The sequence below is a fragment of the Hyaena hyaena genome, unplaced genomic scaffold (genome assembly GCF_003009895.1).
Source record: "Hyaena hyaena isolate Hyena2069 unplaced genomic scaffold, ASM300989v1 scaffold_27, whole genome shotgun sequence".
Classification (NCBI taxonomy): Eukaryota; Metazoa; Chordata; class Mammalia; order Carnivora; family Hyaenidae; genus Hyaena; species Hyaena hyaena.
In genome coordinates, this window is record NW_024080659.1 from 1,365,317 (window position 1) to 1,381,195 (window position 15,879).

Genomic DNA, 15,879 nt, shown 5'->3' on the forward strand with positions numbered 1-15,879 from the left:
AGTGGGCCGGGGCCCCACCCCCGAAGAACAGAACTGGTTGCACAGTTGGGAGGGGAGCGGGCAGGCTTGGCATCTGGCAGACTCCAGTTCAAGCCCCAGCTCTGCCCATGTGCCTCTACACCAGTTCCTGGAACCTCTGAACCTCAGCTGCTTTGTGTCTGGGTGATCTTGGCCATGTACCCCCAGGGTCCCTGAATCTTGGCTTCCTGGTCCCTCAAACTCAGACGATGAGGCCTATGTTATGAGCATTGGATAAAATGGTGCACTTATAAGAGAAAGGGATGATAAGTTACCATTAGTCTCAACTGTCAGCCGGTGAGCGTCTCCTGATACACCAAGGAGGCTAAATTCAGGTGTGGACACACTGACTTCCCAAGTCACTGTTGTAATGTGATGGCATGCGGCTATCATGAGCATATTTCCCAGTGCATGAAAAATCCCCAGTTTGGGCCACTGGGCCCTTGGTGTTCCAGGACAGAGTTGCAGCTCCAGCCCCAACGGATCCTGAAACACCCTGGGGCGGGGCAGTGGGGGGGAGCAGTTTTATTCCCTGGGCTGTGAACCTTGGGCCACAGAGGGCCTGGCGGGTCGGGGTCGGGGTTTGGGAGGATCTGAGTCAGCTGGGATGTAGCTGGAAGGTCCTGGACTGCTGCGTGTCTGGGGAGGAGCCCTGCATGGACTCTGGCGGCATCGTGGTCGTGGTCAGCTGTGTGGCTCCGGGCAGATCACTGAGCCTTTCTGAGCTTCAGCTTCCCAATGCTCAAATGGGAGAGAAATGCCGAGCTGCCACTCAGGGCTGTTGTCAGAAGATGTACTCAGAAGTGCTTGATAAACTGAGAAGGTCTAAGCAAGCAGGTGGTATTTTCATTAAAACGTCCATAGGTGTGAGGGAAGGAGGCCCTTCAGACTGTCGTCTCCTACTCCGAGATGCACCGTTGTGGACATTTCCATCATTTCCATCCCGGAACACCAACAGAGCACAGACCTGAGTATTTGGCCACATGTGTCCAGCCAGGAAGACAGGGGGCAGAACTGGAGAGGGTGGTATAAGTTTGAGATGGCAGGGAGGGCACCTGGGTGGCTCAGTTGGTTAAGCGTCCGACTTCGGCTCAGGCCATGATCTCATGGTTCGTGGGTTCGAGCCCCGTGTCAGGCTCTGTGCTCACAGCCAGCTCAGAGCCTGGAGCCTGTTTCAGATTCTGGGTCTCCCTTTCTCTCTGACCCTCCCCTGCTCACACTGTCTGTCTGTCTCTCTCTCTCTCAGAAATAAAACATTAAAAAAAAAAAAAGTTTGAGATGGCAGGAAAGAATCCGTGACAGCTTCTAGAAGACCATAAGCTGTCAGTGAGTCGCTTACCAGCCTGACAGCTTGGTGCTGGCCCCCAGAGCAGAGGCAGCCCCAGTGGGCCCCAGAGCAACCCCATCCGGTAGACCCTTACAGGCCTCTTCCTTCCAGACCTGTCCTTCAACAACATCGAGGCCATCGAGGGGCTGGACACCCTGGTGAACTTGGAGGACCTGAGCTTGTTCAACAACCGGATCTCCAAGATTGACTCTCTGGATGGCCTCGTCAAGCTGCAGGTGCTGTCGCTGGGCAACAACAACATCAGCCACATGATGAACGTGAGTAGTCGCAGCTGGTGGCACTGGAGCGGCCGCTCCTGCAGGGCAGACAGTGGAGCCGGGCATCAGACGGCACTGTGGTAGCTGGGGGGTCAGGAAGGAGGGTCTGTGACCCCGTGGTGGTGGGGGGGATGCAGCCTTAGCCTTCAAGATGGTCCCATTTTCCTAGAAAAGCCAGAAATCCAGATTATTCCACCAGAGATTTGATCATGTTTAAATACCGTGCTTAGCCCATCGGTGGCTACCAGTCCACACTTTCCTTCTCCCTGAGCCCTGCGCTCGCTTCACAAACATCTGCTGAGGTGAGGACCTACTTACTGGAAACAGGCCGTTTGGCCTGAGCTCAAGGCTACAGAAACAAACAAGATATGGTCCTTTTGGGGGTGCCCAGCACACACACCCATAGCCAAGACATGAAGTGACAAGAAGCCAGTGCCAGCCCAGGACATTTGTGATGTGAGGGGAGGCAAGCTGATGCCCCCTTGCCCACCCCCAGAACACGTTTGCAGCAGTGAGCTGGGGGTAGGGGGCGCTCTCCTCGCCTCTTTCCAAGGCTGCCTCCCTCAGCTCTCAGAGACCTCAGGGGCCCCTGACTGAAGGAGGGCTCCCTGCTATGACCTCTCCTGCCCCATCTCTATATTCTTCCGGCCCCACCCCCAAACAGTAATGATGTTATTTGCTCCTTCAAGCATTCTGTCCGTGTCACTAGAATGTGACCTTGTCATAAGGGTGGGGGCCACATGAGCTTTGTTTCCACTGTACCCCCAAGGCCTCACCTATGCCTCTGAGGCCCGGTGGTGCTTAATCACGTTGCTGCACAAACAGACGACGGAGAGGAATTCCTCGGGGAAAGCATGCTAGGTTTCTCCGCCACCTCTTGCACAGTGCGGCGTCTGGTGTGCAGAAAATGCTCTCGGATGAAACAGTAGCTGCCTTGTTGACTTTTCCTCATTTTCCTACAATAGAGTATGGGAAGAATAAATGGCAGGTAGCGAATGTCCCAGTGTCATCCAGCCAACCCAAGGGCAACTCTAAGTGGGTTTCATTTCATCTAAGAGATCTGACCCTTGCGCAGGGTTCACGGTGAAAAGGCACACCTGTTCTGAGCCATGAGCAGGAGCAACAGCAGCACCATCACCATTTACAGAGCAGGCGGGAGGCACACATCTCATTGCTTTTCGTCGCTCGCTTCCTTTGGTCCTTAGAGCACCTATAACACACGTAATAGCATCCTTACACACATCTTACAGATGAGGACCTGGAGGCTTACAGCCGTCGTGCAACTTGCCCAAGGTCCCGGGGCTGGGCTTTGAACTCAGGTCTGCTGATGAAGGCAGCCGTCCAGCCTGGCCCCCCGCCCCAGCCCGCTTCTCGCTTGTCGCCCCAGCCAGTGCTGAAGGTGTCGTGGCCAGGCCGCAGGCACAGGCAGAGTGACGAGGGGAGAGGCCACCGGAGGGGCTTTCTGCTCTGCGGCAGCCAGGAAAGTGGGTTATCCTCCACCCGCCCCCCCCCAGATCATCTACCTGCGGCAGTTCAAGGACCTGCGGACGCTCAGCCTCTCTGGGAACCCCATCGCGGAGGCGGAGGATTACAAGATGTTCATCTGTGCCTACCTTCCTGACCTCGTGTACCTGGACTTCCGGCGCATCGATGACCACATGGCAAGTGTCCTCTCTGGGTGTCCCAGCTCTGTGAGTCGGCCTTCGGGCCCTCCAGGCTGCGCGGAGAAAGGCGCGGAGGCGGAGCTCCTTTGCCAGCGGACACCTTTGACCTGCCCACGTGGGCACCACCCCAGCAGGACCCTCATGCCAGCCGTTCTGTGGCTGCTCACGGCAGCCAGATCCCTCCATGTGCTGCCTCCTGGCCGCGTGCAGCCACCCTGCACTGTCTGGCGTTCTGGATGGAGAAGCTGGGGAGACCAAGGGAGGGCCGGCCGTGAGCAGGCGTCAGCATGGTGACGGCTAGCTGCGGTCCTGTGCTTATCCGCCACGCACGCGTTGCTATTGGCGTCGCTTTCACCGCAGCCTGTGAAATGAGCCTGCACTCGCCCTCAGCTTGCCAACCGGGGGCTGGCACCAGCGAGGTACCTCGCCGGGAGCTCATGGCCAGTGGTGGGTGGGCAGGCAGCCTGGCGGCAGAGCCCAGTAAGGAGGGCCCTTCCCCTGTCCACTGCCTGGGCTGCCCCCTTTTGCTCACTTCTTGCTCTTTGCATTGTGATCATTCTCTGGGTCCTTTCCCCACTGGAAGGAAAGAACCTGGCCCAGTACCTGGGGACCTTGGGTGGCCGAAACAAATGTCCCTGCACATTGGGTGCTGCAGAGACCGAAGACTGACCTGTCTGCTCCTTCTCACAGGAAGCTGGTGCTTCTCCTGAGAGTAGGGAGCCTGGGCTTGGGGGCACGGGTGATGGGGAGCACCCGGGAGCGCCCAGCAGGAGCAGGGAGCACTCGTGCACAGGTCTGAATGCTGACCCTGCCCAGCCTGCACCACGGAGCAGAGCCACAGCGCCCAGGTGGGCAGTGCCACCTTCCAAGTGTGGCGCCCTCTGGTCGCCAGTGCCTTCCTGGGGGGCCCACAGAGATGGGGTGAGGTCAGAGAGGGGCCCCTCTGAGGACCACGGCTTTCTGTGGTTCCCATGACACTACCAAAGCTGAGACTCGGATTCTAATACTCTCAAGTGTTTTGTCTTTCACGTGGATAAGAGTTTGAAAATCAACCTGGGCTCACATGCTTGGAATAGGCCAGAGAGCTGTTGGGGTATGTTTCAAAGCACGTTATAGAACCAGGGGACAGCCTCTGCCACTGCACAGTTCCAAAGCCCCTCCCCAGGCATTCTCTCCTCTGTCCCCAGAAGTTTCCATAAAGGGCAGACAGCCCAGTCTGGGCATCCCCATTGTGCTGCAGGGAAACAAAGGCTCCTTTCATGATTCAGAGACTTGCCTAGAAGCATCAAGATAAATAATGAGCAAAAGGTTTGAAGAGCACAGTTCTGCAAAGCAGGGGCACCTAAAACCCCCCTGTCCACACTACTGGCTGCCCTGAGGCCGGCCACAGCCTGCCCCAAGCCCCTGGCCTCTTGGTGCTGTAGGGCCTGGGCAGCAGAACAGCCGGGCCCCGATGCAGGTCAGGGGAGGGTCCAGAATGTCCCCCGGGTCTCCGGCCAGGGTGCTGGATGGCTGGGGGGCCGCTCATCTCAGCGGGACCGTGGGAGGACGGAGGTCCAAGGGCAGGCTCTTGAGGTGCCTCTCAGCTCTGTGGAGCTGTCCTTGAGGGCCCCCCCTGTTGTCATTAGACCACTTTTAAGTGGAGCCCTGCACTGTGCCTGAAGGCTGGCCCTGCCCCCAATCCAGCCCTGAGGAACAGAGGACAGTTCCCCACAAAGCACATGGACTGGGCAGGTGTTATGAGCTTGAGGGCCTTTGTGTGGGGACGTGGGGAGACAGGCAGGTGGGCAGGGGTCAGTCAGCAGGGCCATGCTGGGGTTTAAGGGTTCTCTGGTTGGAGGCCCGCGGGGGACCCTGAGAAGTTTTCAGCAGAATTCATGATGTGGTCAGCAGTTCAGGGATCTGGGGGACAGAGGTTATAGGGGAAGAGATGGGGGATGCGGTGGGGTGAGGGGGTGGGAGGGGGAGAGCGGGAGGGCAGGGCTGTGGAATGGAGAAGAGAGGCGGGCTCACATACTAGAGACTTTTAAACATTTGGGGCACCTGGGTGGCTCAGTTGGTTAAGCATCTGACTTTGGCTCAGGTCATGAACTAACAGTTCATGGGTTTGAGCCCCACATTAGGCTCCGTGCTGACAGTACAGAGCCCACTTGAGAGTCTTTCTCTCTCTGTCCCCCCCTGCTTGCTCTCTCTCTCTCTCTCCCCCCCAACCCCCCACCTCTCAAAATAAATGAACATTAAAAAAATATTTTAAAAAAGGGGGCACCTGGGTGGCTCAGTCAGTTAAGCTCCTAACTTCGGCTTAGGTCATGATCTTGTGGTTTGTGGTTTCGAGCCCCATGTTGGGCTCTGTGCTAACAGCTCAGAGCCTGAGGCTGCTTTAAATTCTGTTAGGGTTAGGGTTAAGCTTAGCGTTAGGGTTAGGGTTAGGGTTTGGGTTTGAGCCCCGTGTCAGGCTCTGAGCCTGGCGCCCGCTTCAGATTCTGTGTCTCCCTCTCTCTCTGCCCCTCCCCTACTCGTGCTCTGTCTCTCTCTCTCTGTCTCTCTCTCTCTCTCTCAAAAATTAAACATTAAAAATTTTTTTAAAGAATTTAAAAAACTATTTTAAAAATAAAGTATAAATCTGTAAGAAAACAATATAATTGTGCAGCTGAATGAATAACAGTTCTTTAGAAGGATTTCAGCTCTGCAATGAAAGCTGTTTGCAGCCAAGGTCCAAGTTAAGGCACAGAACTACAATGATACCTATGCTAACCTCACGTGCAGGAGTGAGACAGGATGGGCTTCAGGCAGCACAGGACAGTGGGAAGAAAGCTCAGTATCTGGAATCCTACAGACCTCGAGGAAGCCCCTGCCTTCCTCTGTGGCACCCACGCAAAGGGAAAGGAGACAGACAGATCACCTCACAGATACATGAAAATACCAGGAGGTGTATGAGATGGGGGCTGGTGGTTCCAAGCGTAGGATGAGTGGAGTTGGCTGGTGAAGGGGTAGGGTTAGGGCAGAGCACGTGCCAAGGCCTGTGGCAGAAGGCAGCGCCATGAGGGGGCCGATGGCCGGCACTCAGAGAGCTGGATAGAGAGGGTGGCGGGCAGGGCCTTGCAGGCCATGGCAGGAGCTTGTCATTACCCTACGTCCAAGAGGAAGTCATACAGGGTAAGCAAGGGACCTACAGGGTTGGGTTTGTGTTTCACAGGGATTTCTGTGGCTGTTTGCTAGGGAGCAGCGGGCAGACTAGGTGAGGGGACAGGGTGCATGGGGGAGGCCGGCTAGGTGGCTGAGGCAGGGGTTCTGGCCGGAGAGAGAAGATGGTGAGACAGGATTAGGAGCTGGCACAGACTGGCATAGGGGAGAGGCGGCGAGGGGCCAGCCTGTCTCCCGGTCTCCGGCCTGGGTGCTGGCTGGCTCACCTCATGGTGAGCATGGTGAGTGTGCGGCGTTCTTGAGGCGGCTGGGGGGACGAGGGCTTCAGAAGCTCATGTCTGGCTCTCAGAGATGGGGTCTGGGCTGAAGGTAAAGACCCGCATCTTGTCTAAGGATGGAGCAATCGGCCGTGCTTGTACTTGACACCTTAGCTCAGGTGAAATACCTGGAGTGTGGTCGAGTGAGCCGAGAAGGTGGGGACTGACCCCTAGAGGCCCCAGCAGTGCCCGGTGGGTGTGAGGCGATGAGCAGGATGGCTGGGAGGAGAGCCAGGAGGTGGCAGGGCACAGAGCCAAGGTCCGAGGCCCTTGTGACCAGGCCTGGGATCCTGCAACTCACTTTACCGGGCTCCCGTCGCGCCTCTGCCCTGGGCGTGCACATGCCCCAGTACGTGGCCCTGGCCGTCGGCCTGCCTGTGCTGCCTTCCCCCATCCTGTTGGCCCTTCTCCTCATTTCCCTTAGACTCAGGATACTTGTAGAAGGCCACGAGGAAGCAAGCCGTTCTTGTCCACACAGCCTTCGCTGGGGGGCTGTCCACACCCCTGCCCGTGCTAGAGGGGCCACTGGATGGCAGAGGCGGGCATGGCCGGGAAGGACCAAACAGGCCCTGGTAACAATGCCCCTTCCCATGCCCCCATCAGAAGGAGCTGGCAGAGATCAAGTACCAGTACGCCATTGACGAGCTGAAGCAGCGAGAGCACCTGATTCAGGTCCGACTGGAGGAAGAGCAGGCCCGGCGGGAGGAGCTGGAGGAGCACAAGGTATGCTCTTTTGGGAGGAGCCTCGCCGCCTCCCTCCCCCTGCCCTGGCTCCAGGAGGCCGGCCACACATTACGGGTCCCCTTGGATCAAAGTCAGCAGGGCCCAGGCCCCAAAAACCACTGTTGATGGAAGCCACATGCCGTGTGGCCTCTCCTGGCTGTGACGGAGCATGGACGTCATCCACAGGCCAACGCCCTGTCCCGCCCTGTCCCCTGCCTTGTCTCCTAGCCGGCCTGCTGGGTTCCAGCACAAGGCCCCGGGGAAACAATCTGAGGGGGCAGCTCCTTTCCTTAAAAAGCCTTGGGTAGTTCCATGGCAGCCAGAAGGTTGAAGTCCTTCCCCGGCACGGCCCTGGGCCCACTCTGCCCCACATCCCGCACCCCTGCCTCCAGGCACGCTGAGCCTCGTGCAACCTTCAGTTGATGCCTCTGGACCCCCGCAGGTGCCAGGCCCTTGGTCCGGCGTGCCTTTCCCTGTCCTCCTCCAGGGCTAAAGCCCAAGGACTGCGTGCCCTCCCCCACCCTCTGCACGGTGTCCACTGACCCCAGGGCCCAGCACAGGGCCCTGCCTGCTGAGCCCTTGCCAGGGCCCGTGAGGGGGGTCAGCGGGTCCCCTGAGCCCTGCCGTGGTTCTGACTGCAGGCCGCGTTCGTCGAGCATCTGAACGGCTCCTTCCTGTTTGACAGCATGTACGCCGAGGACACAGAGGGCAACAAGCTGGCCCACCTGCCCGGCGTCAGCGAGCTCCTTCAGGCATATCCTTCCATCACCTTCACTTCTCTGGTGAAATGGGGGAAGATAAAACCCCTCCTTCACAGCCATGTACCCCAGAGGCAGTGGAGAACCAGGTCAGCTGAGCCGTGTGGGGAAACACCGTCTAGATTTCAGGGGATGTACAGTGTCTGGTCAGCATGGCACGGGGACCGCCGTGCATGACACACCAGGTTGTCACAGAGGGAAAGCTGAAGTGTGTGTCTACGGCACTAACCCCCAGTATCTATATTTAGTTTTCTGCTGTGAGCTGGCATACAGTGTTTATAATCTCCCAGCTGCCCGGCAGATGGGGACTATTCTTATATTAATCCCACTTTATAGTTGGGGAAGCTAAACTTGGAGAGGGTGACTTGTCCAAGGTCATGCAGTAGAAGCTGGGATTTGAGCCCTTGTCTGTGGGGCTAAGAGCGGGCACCCTTTCCCCCAGTCGGCTGGAACCCAGAGGATGTGATTGACACTTGTCATGGCCCAAGCCATGATGGCCAATCATTTGGCTTAAACTATAAGTTGAAGGATTCGGGTTAGACTCACGATAGACTGAGTTGGTACTGAGACTGGCAACGAGTCACAGAGTTTGTCTATGGCGCCACCATCCCTGGGTAGAAAGAAACTTTTTCTTAAAAACTCAATGTTTTAGAAAGGGTGGGGGAGGGGTGGAGAAGGTGTGAGGCGAAGCAGATGATGACAAGCAGGGCTCTAGGCCAGACAGCCAGGCTCCCGGCCTGGCTCTGCCCTCCCTCAGCTGGGTGACCGGGGCTCGCATCTGGGCTGCAGCGCCAGCCTGACCTCAAGGACGCCACGCTGCGGGAGAGGAAGCCAAGGCCCAGGAAGGGGAGGTGGCCTGCCAGAGAGAAGGAGCAGCAGAGCCAGAACTTGAACCTGGGTCTGTCTTCTTCAAGCCCATGGTCCCCTGATGTCCACAGGCTCCCTAGGCAGCCCTGCAACAGCTGAGCACAAAGACGGGCCCCCAACCAAGGTGCCCCCTAGATAGCACCAGAGACAAACATACCCTGCCTAGGTCCCTGGCGGGGGCTGTCCCCCCCCCACTCTCAGCCCCTCCCCGGCCCCTGGGCCCGCTCTTAGCCTGTCTCTCTCGTGCTCTGTAGTATCCCCCCAAGGCCCCTGCTCCCTTCCCGAGGCCAGTCCCTCAGGCTGGGGAGGGAGATGCCCCAGCACCACATCAGACTCCAAATCTCAACTCCCGGCCCTGGGCCAGGAGCTACCACCTCCCTCGACCTGCATCCTCCCAGCAGCCTGCCCCCAAGGCGGCCGCCAGCTTCCTTAACGGCCACTCACCTACAAGGACAAATTTGTCATCATCTGCCTGAACATTTTTGAATACGGCTTGAAACAGCAAGAGAAGCGCAAAGTGGAGCTTGACACCTTCAAGGAGTGTGTCCAGGAGGCCATCCAGGAAAACCAGGAGCAGGGCAAACACAGGATTGCCAAGTTCGAGGAGAAGCACTTGCTGGTAGGCTCTGCCCCGCCGGGTCCCCGCCCTGCTTCCTGTTCCAGATGCGGACCCCACCCACAGGCCTGGCTCCGCTGGAGGGGCAGCACAGCCTCTGCCTCTAATGACCCCGAAGACCCACGACCCCTGTCCCCATCTGCCAGAAGCCACACAACTCAGTGGCAGAGCCAAGGTTTAGCCTTCCGCCGGCGCCACCGGCCACAACCCCGACACCATGCCAGAGCCGAGCCCAGGGTGCCGCCCTGGGTCTCCTTCACCTAAATCACCCCCGGGGTTTAAGGCAGCGTCATCGCTCCCGTTAACAATGGTGTCAGTGTTGTCGCTCCTATTATTAGCAATGTCAGGAGCTACTACTTTGCTTTTGTTCATTCGTTCATTTAGCAGACATTTTCTGTGCCCGCGCTCAGGGTCCGGCTCTCGGAAGCCGGCCCCGTGCTGGACGTGGCTCGTCTCGTCGCAAGCGCCCATCCGGTGCGGGGTGCAGCCACAGGCCCTCCCCACTGTGGTGGCCAGTACCGTACTGGAGGGGGGCCCAGGGAGCCTTTGAGAGTGGCTGGAAGGACCTTAACTCAGGCCAAGGCTCACAGGACAAAGAGAAATGGGCCAGGGGTGGCAGCGGAAGGGCATTCCACCTGAGAGAGTGGGCCGCGGTGCTCAGGACTTGCTGTGCCCGGGCCACTCGGCCCAGCCTGAGCAGCGGCCCTGTGTGCTTGGTCGGACTTGTTTCTTTTGGTTAGCATTATTTTTATTTTATTCAATGTTTATTTTTGAGAGAGCGCAAGTGGGGGAGGGGCAGAGAGAGGAGAGACAATGGATCCAAAGTGGGCTCTGTGCTGACAGGCTGACTGATGGCAGCGAGCTTGATGTGGAGCCGGAACTCACGAACCTCAGAGATCATATGGCCTGAGCCCAAGTCAGATGCTCCACCCGCTGTGCCACCCAGGTGCCCCTAGTTAGCATGATTTTTTTTTTTATTTAAGCTTTTTTTTTTTAATTATTATTTCTAGGAGAGAGAGAGAGACAGCGTGAGCAGGGGAGGGTCAGAGAGAGAGGGAGTCACAGACTGAAACAGGCTCCAGGCTCTGAGCTGGCAGTCAGCACAGAGCCCGACGCGGGGCTTGAACCCATGAACCGCGAGATCATGACCTAAGCGAAAGTCGGACACTTAACCGACTAAGCCACCCAGGCGCCCCTAGCATGATTTTTAAAGACCGGTTCTTGGTCTAAATCACAGATCTTTGTGAGACTCCGAAGAAAAGGTACGGACTTTCTTTCTCCTCAAAAAACTGTCCACAGGGGCGCCCGGGTGGCTCAGTCAGTTAAGCATTAAATTAACATAAATAAACGTTAAAAAAACCAAAACTGTCCACATACACTGAGTATGTGAGGACTTGCCTGCAGTGTCAGCTGCTGCAAGGAACCCATGAAGCTCCCCGGGGTTGAGAACTCTTAGTTTAAGGTCAGGCAAAATCCCCTGATAATGCACGTTTGGATATATGCTTCCCGGGCCTCCTCACTCCCCAGCCCCCATTCTTGTCTCATCGGCCTCACCAACGTCCACACACTCTGTGCGATTTAACCCTCCAGACCCTCCCCCTCGGGTTACAGGGAGACGTGTGACTGCATCACCCAGAGGTTCCAGCCTGTCAGCAGAGGACACGTTTGGCTCACACACGTGCTTTATTTGGCCTGCATAGGATCTTAAAACGTTCTGAACATCCTGCTGACGTTAAAAATGGGAAGGTTTCACAGAAAAATTGTGGTTGCCAGCCTCTCTGGAGGCCCTTGTCAGCAGGGCCTCAGTGGCGGCTGTCCCCTCTGGACAGGCCACGTTTCCAGTCCTCACGGACCCTGTCTGGCACATCCTCCCTGAGGTTTGTTTTTCTTCTTCTTTTTTAAATCTTGATTTATTCTTGACAGAGACAGAATGTGAGTGAGGGATGGGCAGAGAGCGAGGGAGACACAGAATCTGAAACAGGCTCCAGGCTCTGAGCTGTCAGCACAGAGCCCGACGCGGGGCTCGAACCCACGAACCATGAGATCATGACCTGAGCCGAAGTCAGGTGCTTAATCGACTGAGCCCCCTCCCTGACATTTCCTATCTGGTGCCTATAGCCGCTGGACTTGGGAGGCCTGGACGCCAGCCAGCCCACTCCTCCCAGGCCTGGGCCCTGCCCCCACAGCCACACGTGCCTCCAGAGAACAGGACCTGGGCCGGGCTACCGCCAGTGCCATACTCCTGCTGCCGCCAAGCCTGACCTCCTAGTGTTGGGGTGTAGGTCTTCGGAGCAGGCTGGCCTCCCCGGCTTCTGAGGCGCCGGTCCCCACGGCCCCCGTAACGGCGACGCCCTCAGAGGCCGCCTGCCTGAGCGGACTTCCCTGAGTGCTCCTCTCCTGGAGCCCAGAGCAGCGCTTTCATGCAGCCCGCACACCGGAGTCCGCAGGGGCCCCACACCCCAGCTCAGGGGGTGCGGCCCAGCCCCGGGACTTTCCAGAGCTCCCCGGGTGCCTCCAGCGCCCAGCCCAAGTTGAGCCCGCTGTCTTGGAAGGTCACAGGACCCCGCGGGCCTGAGGCCACCGTTATCTTTCCTCACAGGACCTCTCTAAGCTTGTCCTATACCTGTCCCCACGCCCACTAGGCCAGGGCTCCTTCAGCGCCCCCTCCTGCTGCCTAGCGGGGCGTGGCTTGAGCTCGGCAGGTGGCCAGAATGCTCCAGTGGACCCCTTGCTGGTGACCCTCTGCTAGACTCCGTTTCCTCAGTAGAGAAATGGAGGTAACCGCCCCCCAGAACCGTAGGGGGGACCAGTGGGGAGCAGAGCAGGCGCGAAGTTGTGACGGGCAGTCTGTGCAGTTGGAGTCACTGGATAGGTCATGCGTTGCAAGCAGGGGCACGGAATGACAAATGTAGACGCGGGTGCGGTGCGCAGTCTGCCTCCGTGTGTGTGTGTGTGTGTGTGTGTGTGTGTGTGTGTGATGAAAGCGTACCACGCTCTGTTCTGCACTTTGCTTTGTCATCTATGCAGCTTAGAGATCCTTCCAAAACTCTCCAGTCGCTTCCTTTTTTCATAGTTGTAAAACCTCCCATTGCACGGACGAACCGTGATTGATTAACCCGGGCCTGTTGACGGACAATTCGGGTTTTTCTGTTCTTTTGCTCTTTCAAGCAGTGTTGCAGTGGGTGAGTTGGTGAGAGTTTGATCTGTAAGATGAAGTCCTAGGGGGTAGAACCAGTATTGGCTCCTCTCACCCATTGCTGCTCAGCTGCACTCTGCGGAAGCTGTATCTTCTGCCACCCTGCCTGCCCCTTGTGAGCCCGGTGTTCTCAAGCCTCCTTGTCTCTGCCACTCTGGCACACTTGGAGCATGTGTTTATTTTCCCTTCAGTGAGGATAAGCATCACGTGTTTTATAGACATTTGTATTTATTTTTTTAGTTTATTTATTTATTTTGGGCTTAAAAAAATTTTTTTTAATGTTTTATTTATTTCTGATAGAGACACAGCATGAGCAGGGGAGGGAGATACAGAATCCGAAGCAGGCTCCAGGCTCTGAGCCAGCTGTCAGCACAGAGCCCAACGCGGGGCTGAAACCCACGAACTGTGGGATTATGACTTGAGCGGAAGTCGGACGCTCAACCGACTGAGCCACCCAGGCGCCCCGTTTATTTATTTATTTTGAGAGAGAAAGAGAGGAGGAGGAGAGAGAATTCCAAGCAGGCTCCACACTGCCAGCACAGAGCCCGACACGGGGCTCGAACTCACGAATCGTGAGATCACGACCTGAGCTGAAATCATGAGTTGGACACTTAACCAACTGAGCTACCCAGGTGCCCCTAAACATTTTAATTTCTTATTCTGTGAACTCTTTGCTCTTATAATATGCCCTAACCCATTTTTTCTGTTTGGTTTTTGGATCTATAGCTTTTTCTTTAAACACAAATCATTACTTTGTAGGAACTCTTTATAGATTGAGAAATTAGCTCTGTGTCCTTGAAATCAGTTGCAAATATGTTTCCTGCCTTGTTGTTTATCTTGTCGTTTTTTTGTCTATAGTGTTTTGCTATTCAGAATTTCTAAACATTTTATGTAGTACAATTTATCAGTCTTTTTTCTGGTTATACTTAGAAAGGACTTCACCACTCTCAGATTATTTATTAAAACCCATCTATTTTTCCTTCTAGGACTGTATGGCTTCACTTTGTATGTTTAAATCTTCCCTCTGTGGGAAATTTGTTTTCATGTAAGGTTCGAGGTAGGGATTGAACCTGATTTTTCTCCAGATGGGGTAGCCATTATTATAAATATCATTCATCACATTGAATCATTCCTCCTTCCCAACTAATACCATATATATCGGGGCACCTGGGTGGCTGAGCTGGCTAAGCGCCCGATTTCAGCTCTAGTCATGATGTCATGGGTTTGTGAGTTCGAGCTGTCTGTGCAGAGCCTGGAGCCTGCTTCGGATCCTGTGTCCCCCCCTGCCCCCGGCCCTCCCCTGTTCGCTCTTGTTCTCAAAAATAAATAAACATTAAAAAATAATAATACCATGTATCAAGAGAAACAAGTTGGCGGCCTGGTGGCCACATCTGCAGGACCTTTGTTAGTGAATGTCTGGGATTCAGTGCCAGGCTGGGACCCCACAGTGCTCTCCAGCCCGTGAGACCCCTCTCCTTCCAAATGGCCTAGCATCTGTCTACCCCGGCAACCCCTTCCCATGTCTCTCTCTACCTGCACCTGCCGTGGGCTGTTTATTGGAGACTCTGTTAGCCGAGGCCCCGCTGTGAGCCAAGATTTGCTGTACACCGCTTAATCCCCACCACTTCGTGACACACACTTCTGTCCCCCTTTACATAAGGAAACTGAACCTTAGAGAGTGGAGGTGGCTCACCCAAGGCCACACTGCTAATAAGTGACCCAGACAGGATTCAAATTCAGGTTCACCTGACTTGAAGCCATTGCTCCTTCCACCCAGCCCAGCCACCTCTAATGAAAACTGGTGCTAACATGGACTGAGCCCTCACTAACTAGTGCTGACATCTGCTTTATCTGCCTCGGGGCATGGGGAGGGAAAGTAGCTTCTACAAGCTCATGAAGCTGACAAATGGCAGAGCTGACACTTGAACTTGGACAGGCCAACCCCAGCGTCCATGTTCTTACCCACAAAAGCAATTGTCGCCTGTCATTAACTAATTACACTTAGTTGTGGATTCCTAAAGCCAAGGCTTTTGTTTCCAGAATTTAAACGCCATTCGAGATGAGTCCGAACTGAGCAGCTTCGAGATGAAGATAGCGGAATACAGCCAGGACGTCAGTGAGCTGTTCAACGTGCTCATGACGCTGGAGATGCAGTTGGTAGAGCAGCTGGAGGTAAGGCCAAGCCCCCGGGCACAGGTGTGACGTGATCGTGCCCTGCCAGTCTCCTTTGCAAGAACGCAGTGATTCGGCGGCAAAGCTGTATTTTACTTTATTTCTTTTTCATAAATAGTTTGTAAGTGTTCGTTTTATTTTCGAGAGAGAGAGAGAGCATGAACAAGTGAGGGGCAGAGAGAAAAGGAGACAGAGGAGCTACAGCGGGCTCTGCGCTAATAGCACAGAGCCCGATGTGGGCTCGGACTCACCAATGGTGAGATCGTGCCGAAGTCAGAGGCTTCACCTGCTGAGATACTCAGGTGCCCCCAGACTGTATTGTAGCCGGTGCCATCCCAGGAGCTGCTCTGTGGTGCGGCTCAGCATGGCAGGCTGAAGCTTTCTTTGCTCATCCGTCCTGGGTTTGCTTTTAATATATTTCAGTCACTTAGATTGCAATGGACTCTCACGCCCTGCATGAGAGGTGAGCTCATTCCTCTGGAATGTACCCCCTATTCTGGAAGAACCCAGAGCCTCAGCAGGGAGAGGTTGTTGTTTTCTATTATTAGATCCAAGGATCCAATTGGGTGCTTGAAAGACCAAGTAGGCCCCCACCCTTGACGAAACAAAGCCTCCTCCGCATTGCAGCGCGCATTTGCCGCATCTCCGGGCCTGTGGTGCAGCACGGAGCCGCCAAGTGCAAAGAGCTGCTCTCTGAAATCCCTTAGCAGCCAGAGTGCAGTGTGTTCACGAGGCGGCCGAGGCCGGGAGGCTGAAGCACTGTGATGAATTGAACCTCCTTGGATGCTGCCAGGGCTGG

The 15,879-nt window shown here is 55.8% G+C and overlaps 1 protein-coding gene across 2 annotated transcripts in view; it reads left to right on the forward strand.

The window, feature by feature from the left end:
• DRC3 (dynein regulatory complex subunit 3) overlaps nt 1–15,879 on the forward strand; it is a 34,575-nt gene that overhangs the window by 8,976 nt on the left and 9,720 nt on the right. For both annotated transcript variants that reach the window (XM_039227253.1, XM_039227252.1), the window contains exons 5-10: nt 1,457–1,623; nt 3,138–3,284; nt 7,352–7,471; nt 8,113–8,225; nt 9,541–9,715; nt 14,949–15,080. In XM_039227253.1, coding sequence (XP_039083184.1) covers nt 1,457–1,623; nt 3,138–3,284; nt 7,352–7,471; nt 8,113–8,225; nt 9,541–9,715; nt 14,949–15,080 — 854 coding nt within the window. The remainder of the gene's footprint in view (nt 1–1,456; nt 1,624–3,137; nt 3,285–7,351; nt 7,472–8,112; nt 8,226–9,540; nt 9,716–14,948; nt 15,081–15,879) is intronic.